Genomic DNA, 14,920 nt, shown 5'->3' on the forward strand with positions numbered 1-14,920 from the left:
AATAAAAAAAAACATTCAGTCGAATTGAGAACCTCCTCCTTTTTTTGAAGTCGGTTAAAAACATGACAACATCAAATCAATAATCGCGTAAATTATATAAATTGTACTTAGCTCAAGGTTCAAAGTACGAAAAATTATCTAAGTATGTAATGATAATGAATTATATAGAATCATTATATCAGGTAAAGCTAGAACGTGGAACTGATTAATTTCTGTCTTAGGTAGGTATATATTTTTGGAACGATTAAGGTACAGCGGGGAAAATCTCGACTGGACGGCAATTGTAACTAATTAATTTTTTCTATTATTACACTATGATGTTGAGTTTTACGAGTACTTATATCCCTGAACACGCCTACCATAATTATGTACCCGGTGGACACTCTATTTAATAATGCAAACATTGTAAAACATGGAAAAAATTAACCAGTTACATTTGCCCTGCTGTATCTTAATAAAGATTGTTGAAAACAGTGACCGATAGTTATTTGTTATACAAGGGGGCAAAGCTGTATTTTAACGCCGTGTGTGGAATTGAAAAACGAGCAAGGGAAAGGATTCCATAGTTGAACCACGAGCGAAGCGAGTGGTTCGAGAATAGAATCCTGAACTTGCGAGTTTTTTAACACACGCGAAGTAAAATACATTTGCACCCACTCGGGTTACACTCATAACACAAAACTTTTCCCCTCACTATAGCGAGGAAACTACAACGCAAAAATGCGTTTATCACTGCTTCCAGTAGATCCACAGGTGGTAAATCATCTTTATTACTAGATTCACCTACTTTTATCAATTTTAAAGCAGTTAATTTGACTTTATCCAAGGTCAAATTACTTTACCCACTAGTGCATAAAATGCGTTTTTACCCGCTGGTATTAAAGGACAAAACACGTGTTTCCGAGCTAGTGAGGGGAAAAGGACTTTGTCATTCTGGAACTTTCTAAATAATACGTACTTACTTAGTTGTGTCCTTCTCTAGGCAATTGATTTTACTATTTTTGTTCAAAAATAATATGTCAGAAATAAAGGGCGCATTCATACTAGAACCATGTCAGCGTACGTAGCTAATAGTGGCGACACGTGACATTTTTAGTTGGTAAAGCCGGAGGGGTTTTTAGGATCTGTTTTGTATGGACTTCTACAGATACTGCAGACTTAGGGAACCCGTTGGGAATCGAGTTGTATCGACGCTACGCTACTGTTACATGATAACGTTTTTATATCTCTATAGGCGCGATATTTCCTTTCCATTTCCTCCCACGGACGCTCCGGCTGTGGAATGAGCTCTCCTGCCGAGGTATTTCCGATGAACTACAGTATGGGGTTCTTCAAAAGAGGAGTGTACAAGTTTCTAATGGGTCGGCAACGCGCATGTGACACCCCTTGAGTTGCAGTCATAATTCATAATTTTTATTGGTAAAAGTAAATTACATTTCAGAGGTTACATTACATTTCATTGTGTCAAATATCAATAAAAATAATAACAATAGGTAGTTCAATTAAATGGTTATATAATACAACGTATTCACTGAATACCTACATTAGAAAATGGTCACTGAATACATTAGAAAAAACCGGCCAAGAGCGTGTCGGGCCACGCTCAGTGTAGGGTTCCGTAGTTTTCCGTATTTTTCTCAAAAACTACTGACCCTATCAAGTTCAAAACAATTTTCCTGGAAAGTCTTTATAAAGTTCTACTTTTGTGATTTTTTCCATAATTTTTAAACGTATGGTTCAAAAGTTAGAGGGGGGGGGGACGCACTTTTTTTCCTTTAGGAGCGATTATTTCCAAAAATATTAATATTATCAAAAAACGATCTTAGTAAACCCTTATTCATTTTTAAATACCTGTCCAACAATATATCACACGTTGGGGTTGGAATGAAAAAAAATATCAGCCCCCACTTTACATGTAGGGGGGGTACCCTAATAAAACATTTTTTTCCATTTTTTATTTTTGCACTTTGTTGGCGTGATTGATATACATATTGGTACCAAATTTCAGCTTTCTAGTGCTAACGGTTACTGAGATTATCCGCGGACGGACGGGACGGACGGACGGACGGACGGACGGACGGACGGACAGACAGACATGGCGAAACTATAAGGGTTCCTAGTTGACTACGGAACCCTAAAAAGTCGTTCATAGGTTACGGTGACCGTTTTCCATCAGGCGGACCGTATACCTGTTTGCCACCGACGTGGTATAAAAAAAAGAGGCAGGCTGCGTTTCGATCGGCGTCTAGCGTCAACGATTCGGTTGGCCCCGTAGCCGAATGGCATTTCTCCGACGCGAAACGAAAACGAAACGCCGCGAATGGTAGTCTTGCTCTGTAGCGCTAATAACGCAAGAGCGATAGAGATAGATATCTACTAGCGTTTCGTTTCGTGAGCGTTTGTGCCATTCGGCTACGCACCCTGGACCTTCAATCGTAATCGATGAGAACTTTCAATGAAATACCATAGTGAGTCTAGTGAAAAAGGGTATAGGTAACTCAAATTGACTAGGTGAAAAAGGTCACAAGTCTGAGGTGGCACTTGTGCCCTTTTTCACCGAGTCAATTTGAGTTACCTATACCCTTTTTCACTAGATCCACAGGATTATTATTCTTATCACAGAATTCAGTAACTTAAAAAGCAAAGCTAATTGATCCAAGTGATAACGTTAGATATTGCCAATTGTTATCACATCACCTGTTTGCCATTGTTAGGGTTCCGTAGTCAACTAGGAACCCTTATAGTTTCGCCATGTCTGTCTGTCCGTCCGTCCATCCGTCTGCGGATAATCTCAGTAACCGTAAGCACTAGAAAGCTGAAATTTGGTACTAATATGTATATCAATCACGCCAACAAAGTGCAAAAATAAAAAATGGAAAAAAATGTTTTATTAGGGTACCCCCCCTACATGTAAAGTGGGGGCTGATATTTTTTTTCATTCCAACCCCAACGTGTGATATATTGTTAGATAGGTATTTAAAAATAAATAAGGGTTTACTAAGATCGTTTTTTGATAATATTAATATTTTCGGAAATAATCGCTCCTAAAGGAAAAAAAAGTGCGTCCCCCCCTCTAACTTTTGAACCATATGTTTAAAAAATATGAAAAAAATCACAAAAGTAGAACTTTATAAAGACTTTCTAGGAAAATTGTTTTTAACTTGATAGGTTCAGTAGTTTTTGAGAAAAATACGAAAAACTACGGAACCCTACACTGAGCGTGGCCCGACACGCTCTTGGCCGGTTTTTTTTTAAAGATGATATAACCAGATAGAAGCCCTACTTATCTAATTATCCCCACTTACACGGACTTATCACTTATCATTGTTTTTATTTTCTTCGGAAAACCAACACCTTAATAAAATAATACAACTATGTTAACCAAACTATTTATGTATCAGTCGGCCTTTTTTTAGGGTTCCATGCCAAAAAGTTATGGTGCCGCTCTGTTCGTCTGTCTGTGGGTCCGTCTGTCACATTCCTAAATATCTCAAAAACGACTTATGCTATCGCTTTGAAATTTGGAATAGTTGTTAACATTGTTAACTTCTACAAATTGTACATATCAAAAATATAGTTTATAATTTTTTTGTTGTGGAAAAAAAGACTTTTGAAGGAAAATGTAAAAAAAAACATGAAATTATTTTAACTTTTGAAAGTTACGGATACGGAACCGCGACCATGGCCTAGTATGAAAGTGCGCACACGAGGCGACGCAACTTTTCATACAAATACGAAAGTCGCCGAGCAACTGTTGCCCCCGTGGGCGCGCAGCGCACCCTTAGCTAGTTACCCTGTAAACAAGTGGCCAATCGTTGACGCTCTGTGACGAACAGTTATGGAATGGATTTAGTAAAAAAACAACAATAACCTAAAACTAATATTTTATTACTTCTATCACTTGATACTTACGTTTCGTAATCTTAACTTATAGGTAATATTGATTAAAGCTAGCAGTCGAAAGTCGTTTATTTTATATATTACTAGGGATTTCTTTAAAATAAAGGCAAAATATCTTATTCTCATGGATACTGACATGTTTGAGTCTGAGCTCAAAATAACTAGCAGCATAGATGAATAAGTAAGAGAAGAGTTCTAACTCATAGTTATAGTGACATCTAGCGACAATCACGCGTCAATCACGCGTCAGTCACGCGTCAATCACGCGTCAACTAGCGTAAATTATCAGTACTGCTATTTGACCATAGATGTCGCGACGAACGAAGAGTCTAATGCTCACCAATTTTTAGGTAATATTACAATAGTATTAATCAGTATTCTGTTTTAAATTGCTTCTGCTTGTAATATAAGTTGTAAACTGTTCTAATATAAAATTTTTGGCACACGAGACACTGTTGACACCTAGTATCGAGTAGTGGTACTGATAATTCACGCCATTTGTATTATGTTACTATAACTATGCCTATACAAATAATTCGCATTTACTGATGTATGTAGAACTCTGCCCTTACTCATTCCTCTATGCTAGCTAGCAGTTATAAAATGATAAAAAAGCTCTAAAAACTTATGCGTAACTTCTAGTTTCCACTACACGTCACGTGTCTACCTTTTTAGGCTCCCGTGCCCCCCATAGGTACAAAAGGAATCTAAGGGCCTGCGCAACGGGCAACTGTTGCCGGCGACTTTTTTGTCGCGACCATGGCCTAGTATGAAAGTGCGCACACGAGGCGACGCAACTTTTCATACAAATACTGTCCGTCTGTCAGATTGCAGAATATCTCGAAAACTACTATTATGCTATAAACATTAATAGTTGTTAATAGTCAGTAGCATTAGTTTCGGTTCTACCTCATAGAGTGCGAGGGTGCCAAGCCTTCGGTAATTGTGTCATATACTTGAAAATTTGGACCCTTGCTTTCGTGTACCGATGGCCGAGTGGTTCGAGGCATCCGTCCGATTATCGGAGTACGCTGGTTCGATGCCAGCTTGGAACACTTGGATGAATTGGTCATTTTTTCTCTGTATATGACATTTATTTAATGTTTATAGAATAATAGTAGTGAGACTACTTAAAAATACAAATTCAAATATTTTTCTATGAGAAATTGAGAAAAATAGTTTAATTTGATCTAAAATACTATTATGCTTTCGACTTTTTTAGTGGGATAAAGAATCAGAGAAAGAAGTGAGCCCAAAGAGAAGAAAAGAGCTCATCAGAATTTGCAAGAATCGGGGGTTTTTAATTCTCTTAAGACGCTTTATCCACTGAAGAGCTTCTTGACTCCATCAGCTATCTGGTTGGCATAACGGTAACCGCTGAACATGAGACGGTCGAGCGCCGGCGCAGGCTTTATCGAGTCACCAGTCCTGAAAATCCATACTAATATTATAAATGGGAAAGTGTGTGTGTCTGTTTGTTTGTCCGTTTTTCACGGCCAAACGGAGCCACGAATTGACGTGATATTTTGAAGTGGCTACCTTTGTCTCTTTCTAACGCGTGCGAAGCCGCGGGCAAAAACTAGTTGTACATAAAAGTTGTTCAGATTTTGGTTTTATTTATTTATCATGTGCCGTACTCGAGGGATTCAAATTCGAACTTCGTAAAATCCAAGGGGTCCTAATTCGTATTTTTTATTTTTTTGTCGCCCCCCTCCCTCGAAAAAAGTCTAGATCCGGCGCAGTTTCCTAGGATAAAAGTGCTGTCAAATACCGGTCATCTCCATATAAAATGTATGGGTAGAATATTATACGTTATTTACATTAGTATTATACTTTGATGTTATTATCAGTAATTAAATTATTAACTATAAATAAATATCGAATGCTAAATATCTTATTACATCGGTTGCCAACAAGCATACGGTCTACGATTAGGTCAAAAATATTGCATATTTTGAAATTTCATTATTATACTTTTCAATTATACATATGTACTTGAATCTGTTAATTATATCGGTAAGGTACTCACAACCCCACAACACAAGCAGTTTTGAGCTTACCGTGGGACTCATTCAATCAGTGTAGGAATATTATATTTACTATTTATTTATTCAATTCAATTCAATTCAATTCAATTCAATTCAATTCAATTCAATTCAATATATTTATTTCGAAAATTAACCATAGAGGAATAAGAAAGGGAAGAGTTGTAACACCATACATCAGTAAATGCGAGTTATTTGTATAGGCATAGTTAAGTGACATCTAGCGACAATCACGCGTCAAATAGCGTGAATTACTCGATACTAAGTGGCAACAGTATCTCTTCTGCCAAAAATTTAATATTTGGACAGTTTACCACTTAATATTACATGCAGAAGGAATTGAAAACAGAATACTGATTAATACTATTGTAATATTAGCTAAAAATTGGTGAGCATTAGACTCTTCGTTCGTCGCGACATCTATTGGCAAGTAGCAGTACTAATAATTTACGCTAGTTGACGCGTGATTGTCGCTAGATGTCACTTAACTATGCCTATACAAATAACTCTCATTTACTGATGTATGATGGAGTTAAAACTCTTCCATTAATTCTCTCTATGTTTATTAGTATTAAAAGTAAAAAGTGTTAGTTACCGGCATTTGATCGTCCAAGGCTTGTCTATGTAGTAGATGTGCAAAGACACGATGCCGTACGAGCCCGCCCACTCGTACAGACACGGAGGGCCGAACGGGATCGTGAGCTAGACAAATAGAATATGAACTTAGTTATCACTTTCAGTATCACGCTAAAATAACATTATAATACTATTGCCTGTAACACTATTTTTAATTATACGTGAATTTGTAACTCGAGAAATTTCTTGTAAGGGGGCATCCATTAATCACGTCATACGTTTTGGCTTATTTTAGACTCCTCACCCCTCTCCATGGTGATTTTTGGTGATATTTTCAGGACCCCCACTTACGTACTTAAGTACACGTGATGAGGAAAAACTAAAAAATATCTTTGAAAATTAAAAATAACCGACTGCACACAGCTCTTCGAAACTGTTTAAGTACTTACAGAAAAGAATAGCGCAGAAATATGGTTTTTTGTTTACTAACTATACGTAGTATAGTGTAGCACAGAGGAACAAAAAAACACGTGATATGTACCTCAACCCAACCCTCTGCCTCCCCCATGGTGATCGTTGATGATTTTCCCCTATATCGTATGACGTGATTAATGAACGCCTACTAAGTAGGTACTTAAATATAATAATTTAAAATAAATTTATCTCTAAAATCTAAAAGATGCTGTGACGTCTTTTAAAAGGTTGTTTTTGGTTTTATCTCGACATCGCCAAGGGTAAGGGCTTTCATATTCCAACCCTTGTGGGTTTTTATCGCCGTTTGTGCACTGTGTCCCCGGTTTTGCATGTTCCTAATTAAGGTCCTTTTGTGCTTATAATGTATCTAAAGCTGATATTATTTGAATGAAGAGTTAATTAGGCGGTTCCACACAGAGCGAGACATTAAGCCGTTTTGCGCGGCCGACCAACTTGCCTCGGCCGAGGCAAGTCCACATTTGACGATTGCCGCGCCAGGAAATGCCTCGCTCTATGTGGGCCCGGCTATTAAGAGTTGTCGGCTTATTTAGAATAATTTAGATTTCTCCTCAATGGGACGGGCATTGCCTAGAGTGTGGAGGTCAGCAAAATTGTAACCATGATGTGTTCATTGGAAAGAAATTTTACGAAAGCGACTGCTGCAAATAAATAATATTATATTACGAGTAGAATATTATATTTGACGACCGGTCTGGCGCAGTCGGTAGTGACCCTGCCTACTACGCCGCGCCGCGGTCCTGGGTTCGAATCCCGGTAAGGGCATTTATTTGTGTGATGAGCACAGATATTTGTTCCTGAGTCATGGACGTTTTCTATGTATATAAGTATTTATATATTATATATATCGTTGTCTTAGTACCCACAACACAAGCTTTCTTGAGCTTACCGTGGGACTCAGTCAATCTGGGTAAGAATGTCCTTATAATATTTATTTATATATTTATTTAATATTTATATATTTATTATATTATAACCGATTAATCATGAAGTTTTGGGAGACCAGGTAAATACCTAAATATCAGCAGCGGCTGCTTCATACAAGCCGATTCCCGCCGGCTTGCCTAAAATTGATTACTAGTAAAGTACCTAATGTTAAGGTAGGTTTCTTTTTGCTTTGGTGTTGCCTAGCAGAAATTTTCACCAGCCGCCACTGCTATATACACATTATCATCATCATCATGTCAGCCCTTTATCGCCCACTGCTGAGCATAGGCCTCTCTTCTAGTACGCCACTTGTCCCGGTCCTGAGCTAGTCTCATCCAGTTGTGACCCGCAATTATCCGGATGTTGTCCACCCAAAGAGCTAACGGATGCCAAGCGCTTCTTCGGCCACCATTCCGTGAACATTTTAGTCCACTTATCATCACTCTGCCTAGTAGGGTGGATCAAAAAAACACTTTTTTTGGAATTAGCAAACCTAATAGTTATCAATCAATGACCCTTAGTCTATGAAGCCTTTGTGCAAAATTTCAGCTTTTTTAATCAACATCTTCAGCCCCCGCATTAGGTTTGAAATTTTGAAAATCTCATACAAACCTGAAAATTCAACTTTCAGATAAAAAAAAATTCGGCTGTATTATGTATATGTTATTGATACATATCAATATAAGAAACTACCAAAAGCTGCGAATATAGCATCAAAAATCGCCAAAGTTCGCCTAGTTTCAGTACATTTGCCGAAATAGCCGCTAAAATACCGAAAATTTGCGATTTTTAACGCTATTTTCGCAACTTTTGGTAGTTTCTTGTAATAATATGTATCAATAATGTATACTGAACATAATACAGCCGAAATTTTTTTTTGATCTGAAAGTTGAATTTTCAGGTTTGTATGAGATTTTCAAAATTTGAAGATGTTGAATAAAAAAGCTGAAATTTTGCACAAAGGCTTCATAGACTAAGGGTCATTGATAGGGAATGCAATCTCGTTCTCGCGAGATCTCTTTTGTACGAGATCTCGGTCATTTTTAGCGAGATTGATCTCGGCCGAAAAATTGACGAGATCTCGCGAGATCAACGAGATTGAACTCAAGCATAAAAAGTCTTATTCGAAGCTCGCGAAATGACTAGACATGTTTTGTTCCCAAGTTGTAAATGATTTATATGAACTATATCATTTAACTGAACTCGCCAACTCGTTAACTCAGTAGAGAACTAGAGATCTAGAGATTCAACTCGCTTATTTCGCTCAATAATTTACCTATCTCAGTTCGGAATGACGAATGACAGATTCAGTCCGTTTCTAAATAATTCGAAGGGTGTCAAGCCAGGGCTATTTGCGTGATTCGCCATTATGGTATTACACTTACGGCTGTGTGTATATAACCATCTATTTTGCGAATTTTCGTGCACAGAGTTTTGTTGTATGTCGAGAGAGCAGAAGCCTACAACAACCTCACTACGGCTGTCGTTTGTTAGGCAACCAATAACAATTTCTATTTTACACTCACAATTTTTATTTTGTCACACTACTATATATTATAATATAGCGGGTAGTGACCCTGACTGCTACGCCGCGGTCTCGGATTCCAATCCCGGTAAGGGCCATTTATTTGTGTGATGAACACAGATATTTGTTCCTGAGTCATGAATGTTCTCTATGTATTTAGTACTTGTATATTATGTATACCGTTGTCTGAGTACCCACAACACAAGCTTTCTTGAGCTCACCGTGGGACTAAGTCAATCTGTGAAAAAATAATATTTATTTAATAATATTTATGTATCTGTTTTTCTTTCTATTTTAGTTTCTTATTTAACTCTCGGGTTTAAGAAGATTGCTATATTGTATTGGTAGTGTAATATTATTATGTAATTTATTAGTAGTCAACTAGTCATAATTAATTGAGTATAGTTAATGTTTTTATGTGGGTCTATTTAATGATGGTAGGGATAACCTTGACTTTTATAATGTTAAATTTTTATCCTTTCACCAATAAAGGCATACGTTGCGGAATTTTTAAGTAGTCTATACTGTGTACTTCTTCGCGGTTGGCATGGCAACGAATTCGAATTTGGCACGCTTCTACTCATTCGTGAATTATTTTATTTTATTTTCTTACATAATAATCTATAATTCAAACTTTATAAAATATATATTGTGAGTTATGAGGTACATAATTTATGTTAAACAATGTAAAATACATCAAAAAAATATGAAAAAATTGTCAAGATAAATATTTGTTTCATAATAGCAATCATTCTTTTTTTTTTATGGGATAGGAGGCAAACGAGCAGACAGGTCGCCTGATGGTAAGCGATCACCGCCGCCCATGGACACCCGAAACACCAGAGGTTATTATTGTTATCCTTATCTTAATCACAATATAGCAATGAATATTGTGATTATTTACAAGAATAAACCCACAAACCGGAAAATCTCGCGAGATCTCGAAATTGGCGAGATCTCGCGAGATTGGTTTCATGAATTCCCGAGATCTCGCCTGGGCCCCAATCTCGACGAGATTGCATTCCCTAGTCATTGATAACTATTAGGTTTGCTAATTCCAAAAAAGTGTTTTTTTGATCCACCCTACTGCCTAGCAACATGTCCCGCCCAACTCCATTTTAGTTTGGTAATGACGAAACCAATGTCTTGCACAGATTATAATTGAATTTAACACATACATATAGGTATTGCTCCAAACATAATTATACTGAAGGCGACATTTCCCTCAGACCCTTCACAAAATACAATTCAATTTCCGGCTTTCCATATTCTAGTTCCGCAAGTACACGGACGTTCAATCCCTATGTTTATGGAGGAGCTTCGCCTAGCTTTGCTCTGATTATGCCGGAGGCAAACCTACTATTTGTTTTACTTTTAGTGAAGATTTCATCATCATCCTCATCATTTCAGCCATTAATCGCCCACTGTTGAGCATAGGCCTCCTTCGTGTACGCCACTTATCCCGGTCCTGGGCTAATCTCATCCAGAAGTGCCCCGCAGTTTTTAGGATGTCGTCCACCCAACGAGCCAACGAAACAAGAAACGAAACAAGTGAAGATTTAGTTTTTTTATCTGAAAGCTGAGTTAGTCGGCAGTTTTCTTAGGCATGTTTCACGAAAATCGGTCTACTATGTCGCGGTCGGGGGTTTTTTCAAAATTGTAATTTTGTGATTATCATCAAAAACAGCATTAGGTAACTACGTCGTTTTCCACAGACTTTTAAGGTGGTTTTCCACCGGCAGGGCGTGAATGGGCAGAGCGGGGAGGGAATTTAAATCGCCCGGACCCTTTTCCACTAAAAATTGCCATTAATAGCCATCGCGGGCCAGCGCGAGCCCGCGCGAGCCCGCGCGTGCCTGCGCGTGCCTGCCGCAGATTGTAGGTTTCATACGATACTCTATGTCGAAAGCAATACGGTACATTTTTACACTAATAAATATCTCAATTCAAGTCTCGCACATCCTCTTCAATCCGCGCCTCGCCATGTCTCGTCCCGCTCTGCCGGTAGAATACCACCTTCGAGTTAATTTATACTCTAAATAAAAAGCAATACGGTTAATTTTTACGCTAACTAATATTTCAATTCATGTCCCGCACATCCACGTCAATCCACTCCTCTCCACGCTAAGCCACTTATCGTCTCGCTCTGCCGGTGGGAAATTAACATCAGAGTTAATTTATACTTTAAGTCGGAAGCAATACAGTTCATTTTTACACTAACAAATATCTCAATTAAAGTCCCGCACATCCAAGCCAATCTTTACTATTTCCACCAAAGATGCGCTGGGCGAGAATTTAAAATTCGCCATACAAATTTCAATTCCCTCTCCGCTCTGCCCATTCACGCTCTCCCGGTGGAAAACCACCTTTAGACGGAGAATTCGTGCATTCGAAATTCGACGTCGGACTCGTCAAGTGGTTGGAATGCTTCTCTATGTTTCTACACAATCTAACGCTCAGTGGACGAGAAGGGATGATTTTTCTCGTTCTTAGTATAATCTTGATTGCGGGTCCAACTTACTTGCTATAATAAAGGATCATGTAGGAGAGGAGTTCTCATTTGTTTTGTGAGTTCATTTTGAAAGATGATATACCTAAATAAAATCGCCGTCAATAGAAATTGTGAACAACGTAAACAAACCAGTCAATGTAATATCCGTATTCTGAAATGAAATGAAATGAAATGAAATATTTATTTTCCAAGTAGGCATATTACAATGCGCTTATGAACGTCAAATAAAACTACGCCGGCTCTAACCCTACGCCTCAGCCTCGAGAAGATTTCAGTCCCCCCTCAGTTGGAGGAGGGTATCCACTATGGGACCGGCAAGAAACTCGGCGGGCCACTTCTTTTCAAAACATTACATCTTATATTTAACATGCATTAAAAAAAAACAAGATACAATTTAATAAGCAAAAGTATTCATAAAAAAAAAAATATTAACACAAGAAATTATACAAAGTACAAAGCTATTATGATTATTAATAAGAGATGTTAGAGATGTATAGAGTCTCTAAGTGTCAAAGTACATCAAAAAAAATTATACATGAAGAAAAAAACCGAATAACTAAAATAACTTTAGAGTTGTAAAAGACTCTTGTTGTCTTAAGCAAAGGAAAAAAAAATATATGTATACTGTTACGATATTTTATTTTATGGGGGGTTTCCTTTAGCTAACGCCAAAATAAAAAAAAATCAAACAACAGTTGAAGAGGAACCAGGTATTTATTGAATTCAGGAAAAAAAAATCTAAATTGTTTATGCTAATTTGTTAACCTAGATACACGGTAACAATTGTTTGCCGAGGGCTAGCTCACGAGAACAATAATGTTGAGTTTATATTTTAAGGGAACAAACGTGGGTCAGCGAGCTCTAAATTATCATTACTGGTAGAAACGGATACAGCGGTCAATATATATTAAGGTAGTTACACGGAAGGGCGCCAGAACCGAAAGGCCGGTTCATTCAGTCAATAAGTAAACGTGGAAAGATCTGACCTCGAAACACCACAACTGCCACGTCAGCAGCCTTGGGGTGAAACGTCGGGAGTAGGTAGAACAGCAGCAATCTGCTGCCCACAAGTTACCGGAACACCAGGGGGATCTCTCGCGGCCGGCGCGAGGTTTAGGCGACGCGGCGTGAACCCTGGAATGGTTATACCAGTCTGTAAGTAAAATTCCTAAAAATGGTGCCCGTAAGGGGGGTTTATACCGCCCGCAGGACACGGGGGCTACCTTGGAATTTAAATTTCGAACGACAACGCGTTCCGTGAAACGACCTACTGCTAATTTGGAAAATATACATCACCTACTGAACAAGTTGGCTGCCAACAAGGATTAAAGAAGGTTTGACTTACCGTTGATGGAGAAAGGGCCTGCAGAAGGCAAAATTGCACCCATTTCGACATCCGGGCACGCTTGGCGCCGCCTATCACCATCAGAACATGGTTTTATTCACGTCCGATTCCGGGGCTGGAAAATATGCAACGCTTCGTTAGAAACTAACCAACTAAAAAGAAATACACAACCGAATCACTATTGAAACTCACTCAAACGGGCGATTGCGCCCGATTTTGGCTTGGGCCAACGATATCCCTTCAACTCTCTCTCCGGCAAAAAGAAATCCCATCTCATTCGCCATTTTGGACGGGACTAGTGTTGCCAAGCCTAAATCGGCTCGCACCGCAAACAGCCGGCTCCGGACGTTCAATGGAAATTAAGTCAACAATAAAATATAATACTAAACTCTTCGCGATTAACGCGGAGCTTAAAAAAAAAACCCATAATTAAGTCTGGTTACGAATAAAAGGAAGGAAGGCAAACGCCCGATGACGATTTACTTCTATTTTTCAAAATGGCAACTATGATCCACGTAAGTCCATAGAGGAATACAAGAGTGCAGCTATCCCACGCTAGATGGCGAGGAAGGCCGATCCAGGATCAGACAGCTCACGGTCGATGACTTCCGGCCGATTTCCGACAGAGGGCGGTAGAAGGCGTAACCTACGCCTTGCATTCTTAAATTTATTACTTTATTAAGGAGAATGAAATTTTATTGTTACAATACTTAATCTACTTTTTTCCTTGGAGATGTATATGGTCTCCAAGAGTCAGAAAGAAAAATAAACAAACAAGGACCGAACAGAGTGCCTCAACGTAATCTCATTCAAAATTAATGTTACATAGAATAGCATAGCCCCTATTAGCTGAAACAGACCGGTCTTCACAAACAGCACCCGTTCACGAATATGGCGCGCATCTCAGCCATCGCCTCCCTCAACCTTCATTCGGGAAGGTGGCGACCCGATCAACGACGTCACCGTAAGCAAAGACTTTTTAGCGAGCATGACATGTTCAAGCTGTCCGGGCTGTATTAAATATTCCAATAATAAGTGAATACGGTATACCTAGATGTAAGACACAACATTCCGTGCTTGTATGTTACATAGTTTAAATTGACTTAATTGAAAACAAGATCTTGGGAGATGTAAAAGGTCCCCACAGTCAATTATAATTAATGGGATATAATAAAAAATAAAAATTTGGAGGTGTAAAGGTTCTCCAAGTGTCAAAAGAACTAGAAATAGAAAAAAAAATGCGTATGAAATACAAATTTCACGTCAAGAGACTGTTAAGCTAGCAATCTCCAACTAATTCTACAGAATACATTCTAGCAATCCTTGGTTGCTTTAGAATCATCATGCGATGCACATTGATTAAATAGGACAGTTTTTAGCCAGTACTTAATGAGTTATTAAAGGAAATTAAACACAATTCGAAATGTTGACTACAGGTTTGTTTACATTGTTCGGAAGTTTTATTGACGGCGACTTTAGGTTTGCATATTATAATACCCAGCCCCCTGCTTCACACCGGGCGGTCGTTCAAACCAATCCCGGTAGTTCTGGCGTCCCACTCGGCCAAAGAGCTGGAAGCCGGTACCAATCAGCTCGCC

The 14,920-nt window shown here is 38.4% G+C and overlaps 1 protein-coding gene across 1 annotated transcript in view; it reads right to left on the reverse strand.

Moving 5' to 3' along the window:
• Window positions 1–4,608: 4,608 nt before the first annotated feature.
• LOC125232650 overlaps window positions 4,609–14,920 on the reverse strand; it is a 43,756-nt gene continuing 33,444 nt past the window's right edge. Inside the window, exons 7-8 of the mRNA XM_048138404.1 lie at window positions 6,541–6,647; window positions 4,609–5,328 (exon numbers count right to left, since the gene is read on the reverse strand). Of these exons, the coding sequence (XP_047994361.1) occupies window positions 5,220–5,328; window positions 6,541–6,647 (216 nt within the window). The 3' untranslated portion in view covers window positions 4,609–5,219. The remainder of the gene's footprint in view (window positions 5,329–6,540; window positions 6,648–14,920) is intronic.

This window comes from Leguminivora glycinivorella, chromosome 13, assembly GCF_023078275.1.
Source record: "Leguminivora glycinivorella isolate SPB_JAAS2020 chromosome 13, LegGlyc_1.1, whole genome shotgun sequence".
Lineage (NCBI taxonomy): Eukaryota > Metazoa > Arthropoda > Insecta > Lepidoptera > Tortricidae > Leguminivora > Leguminivora glycinivorella.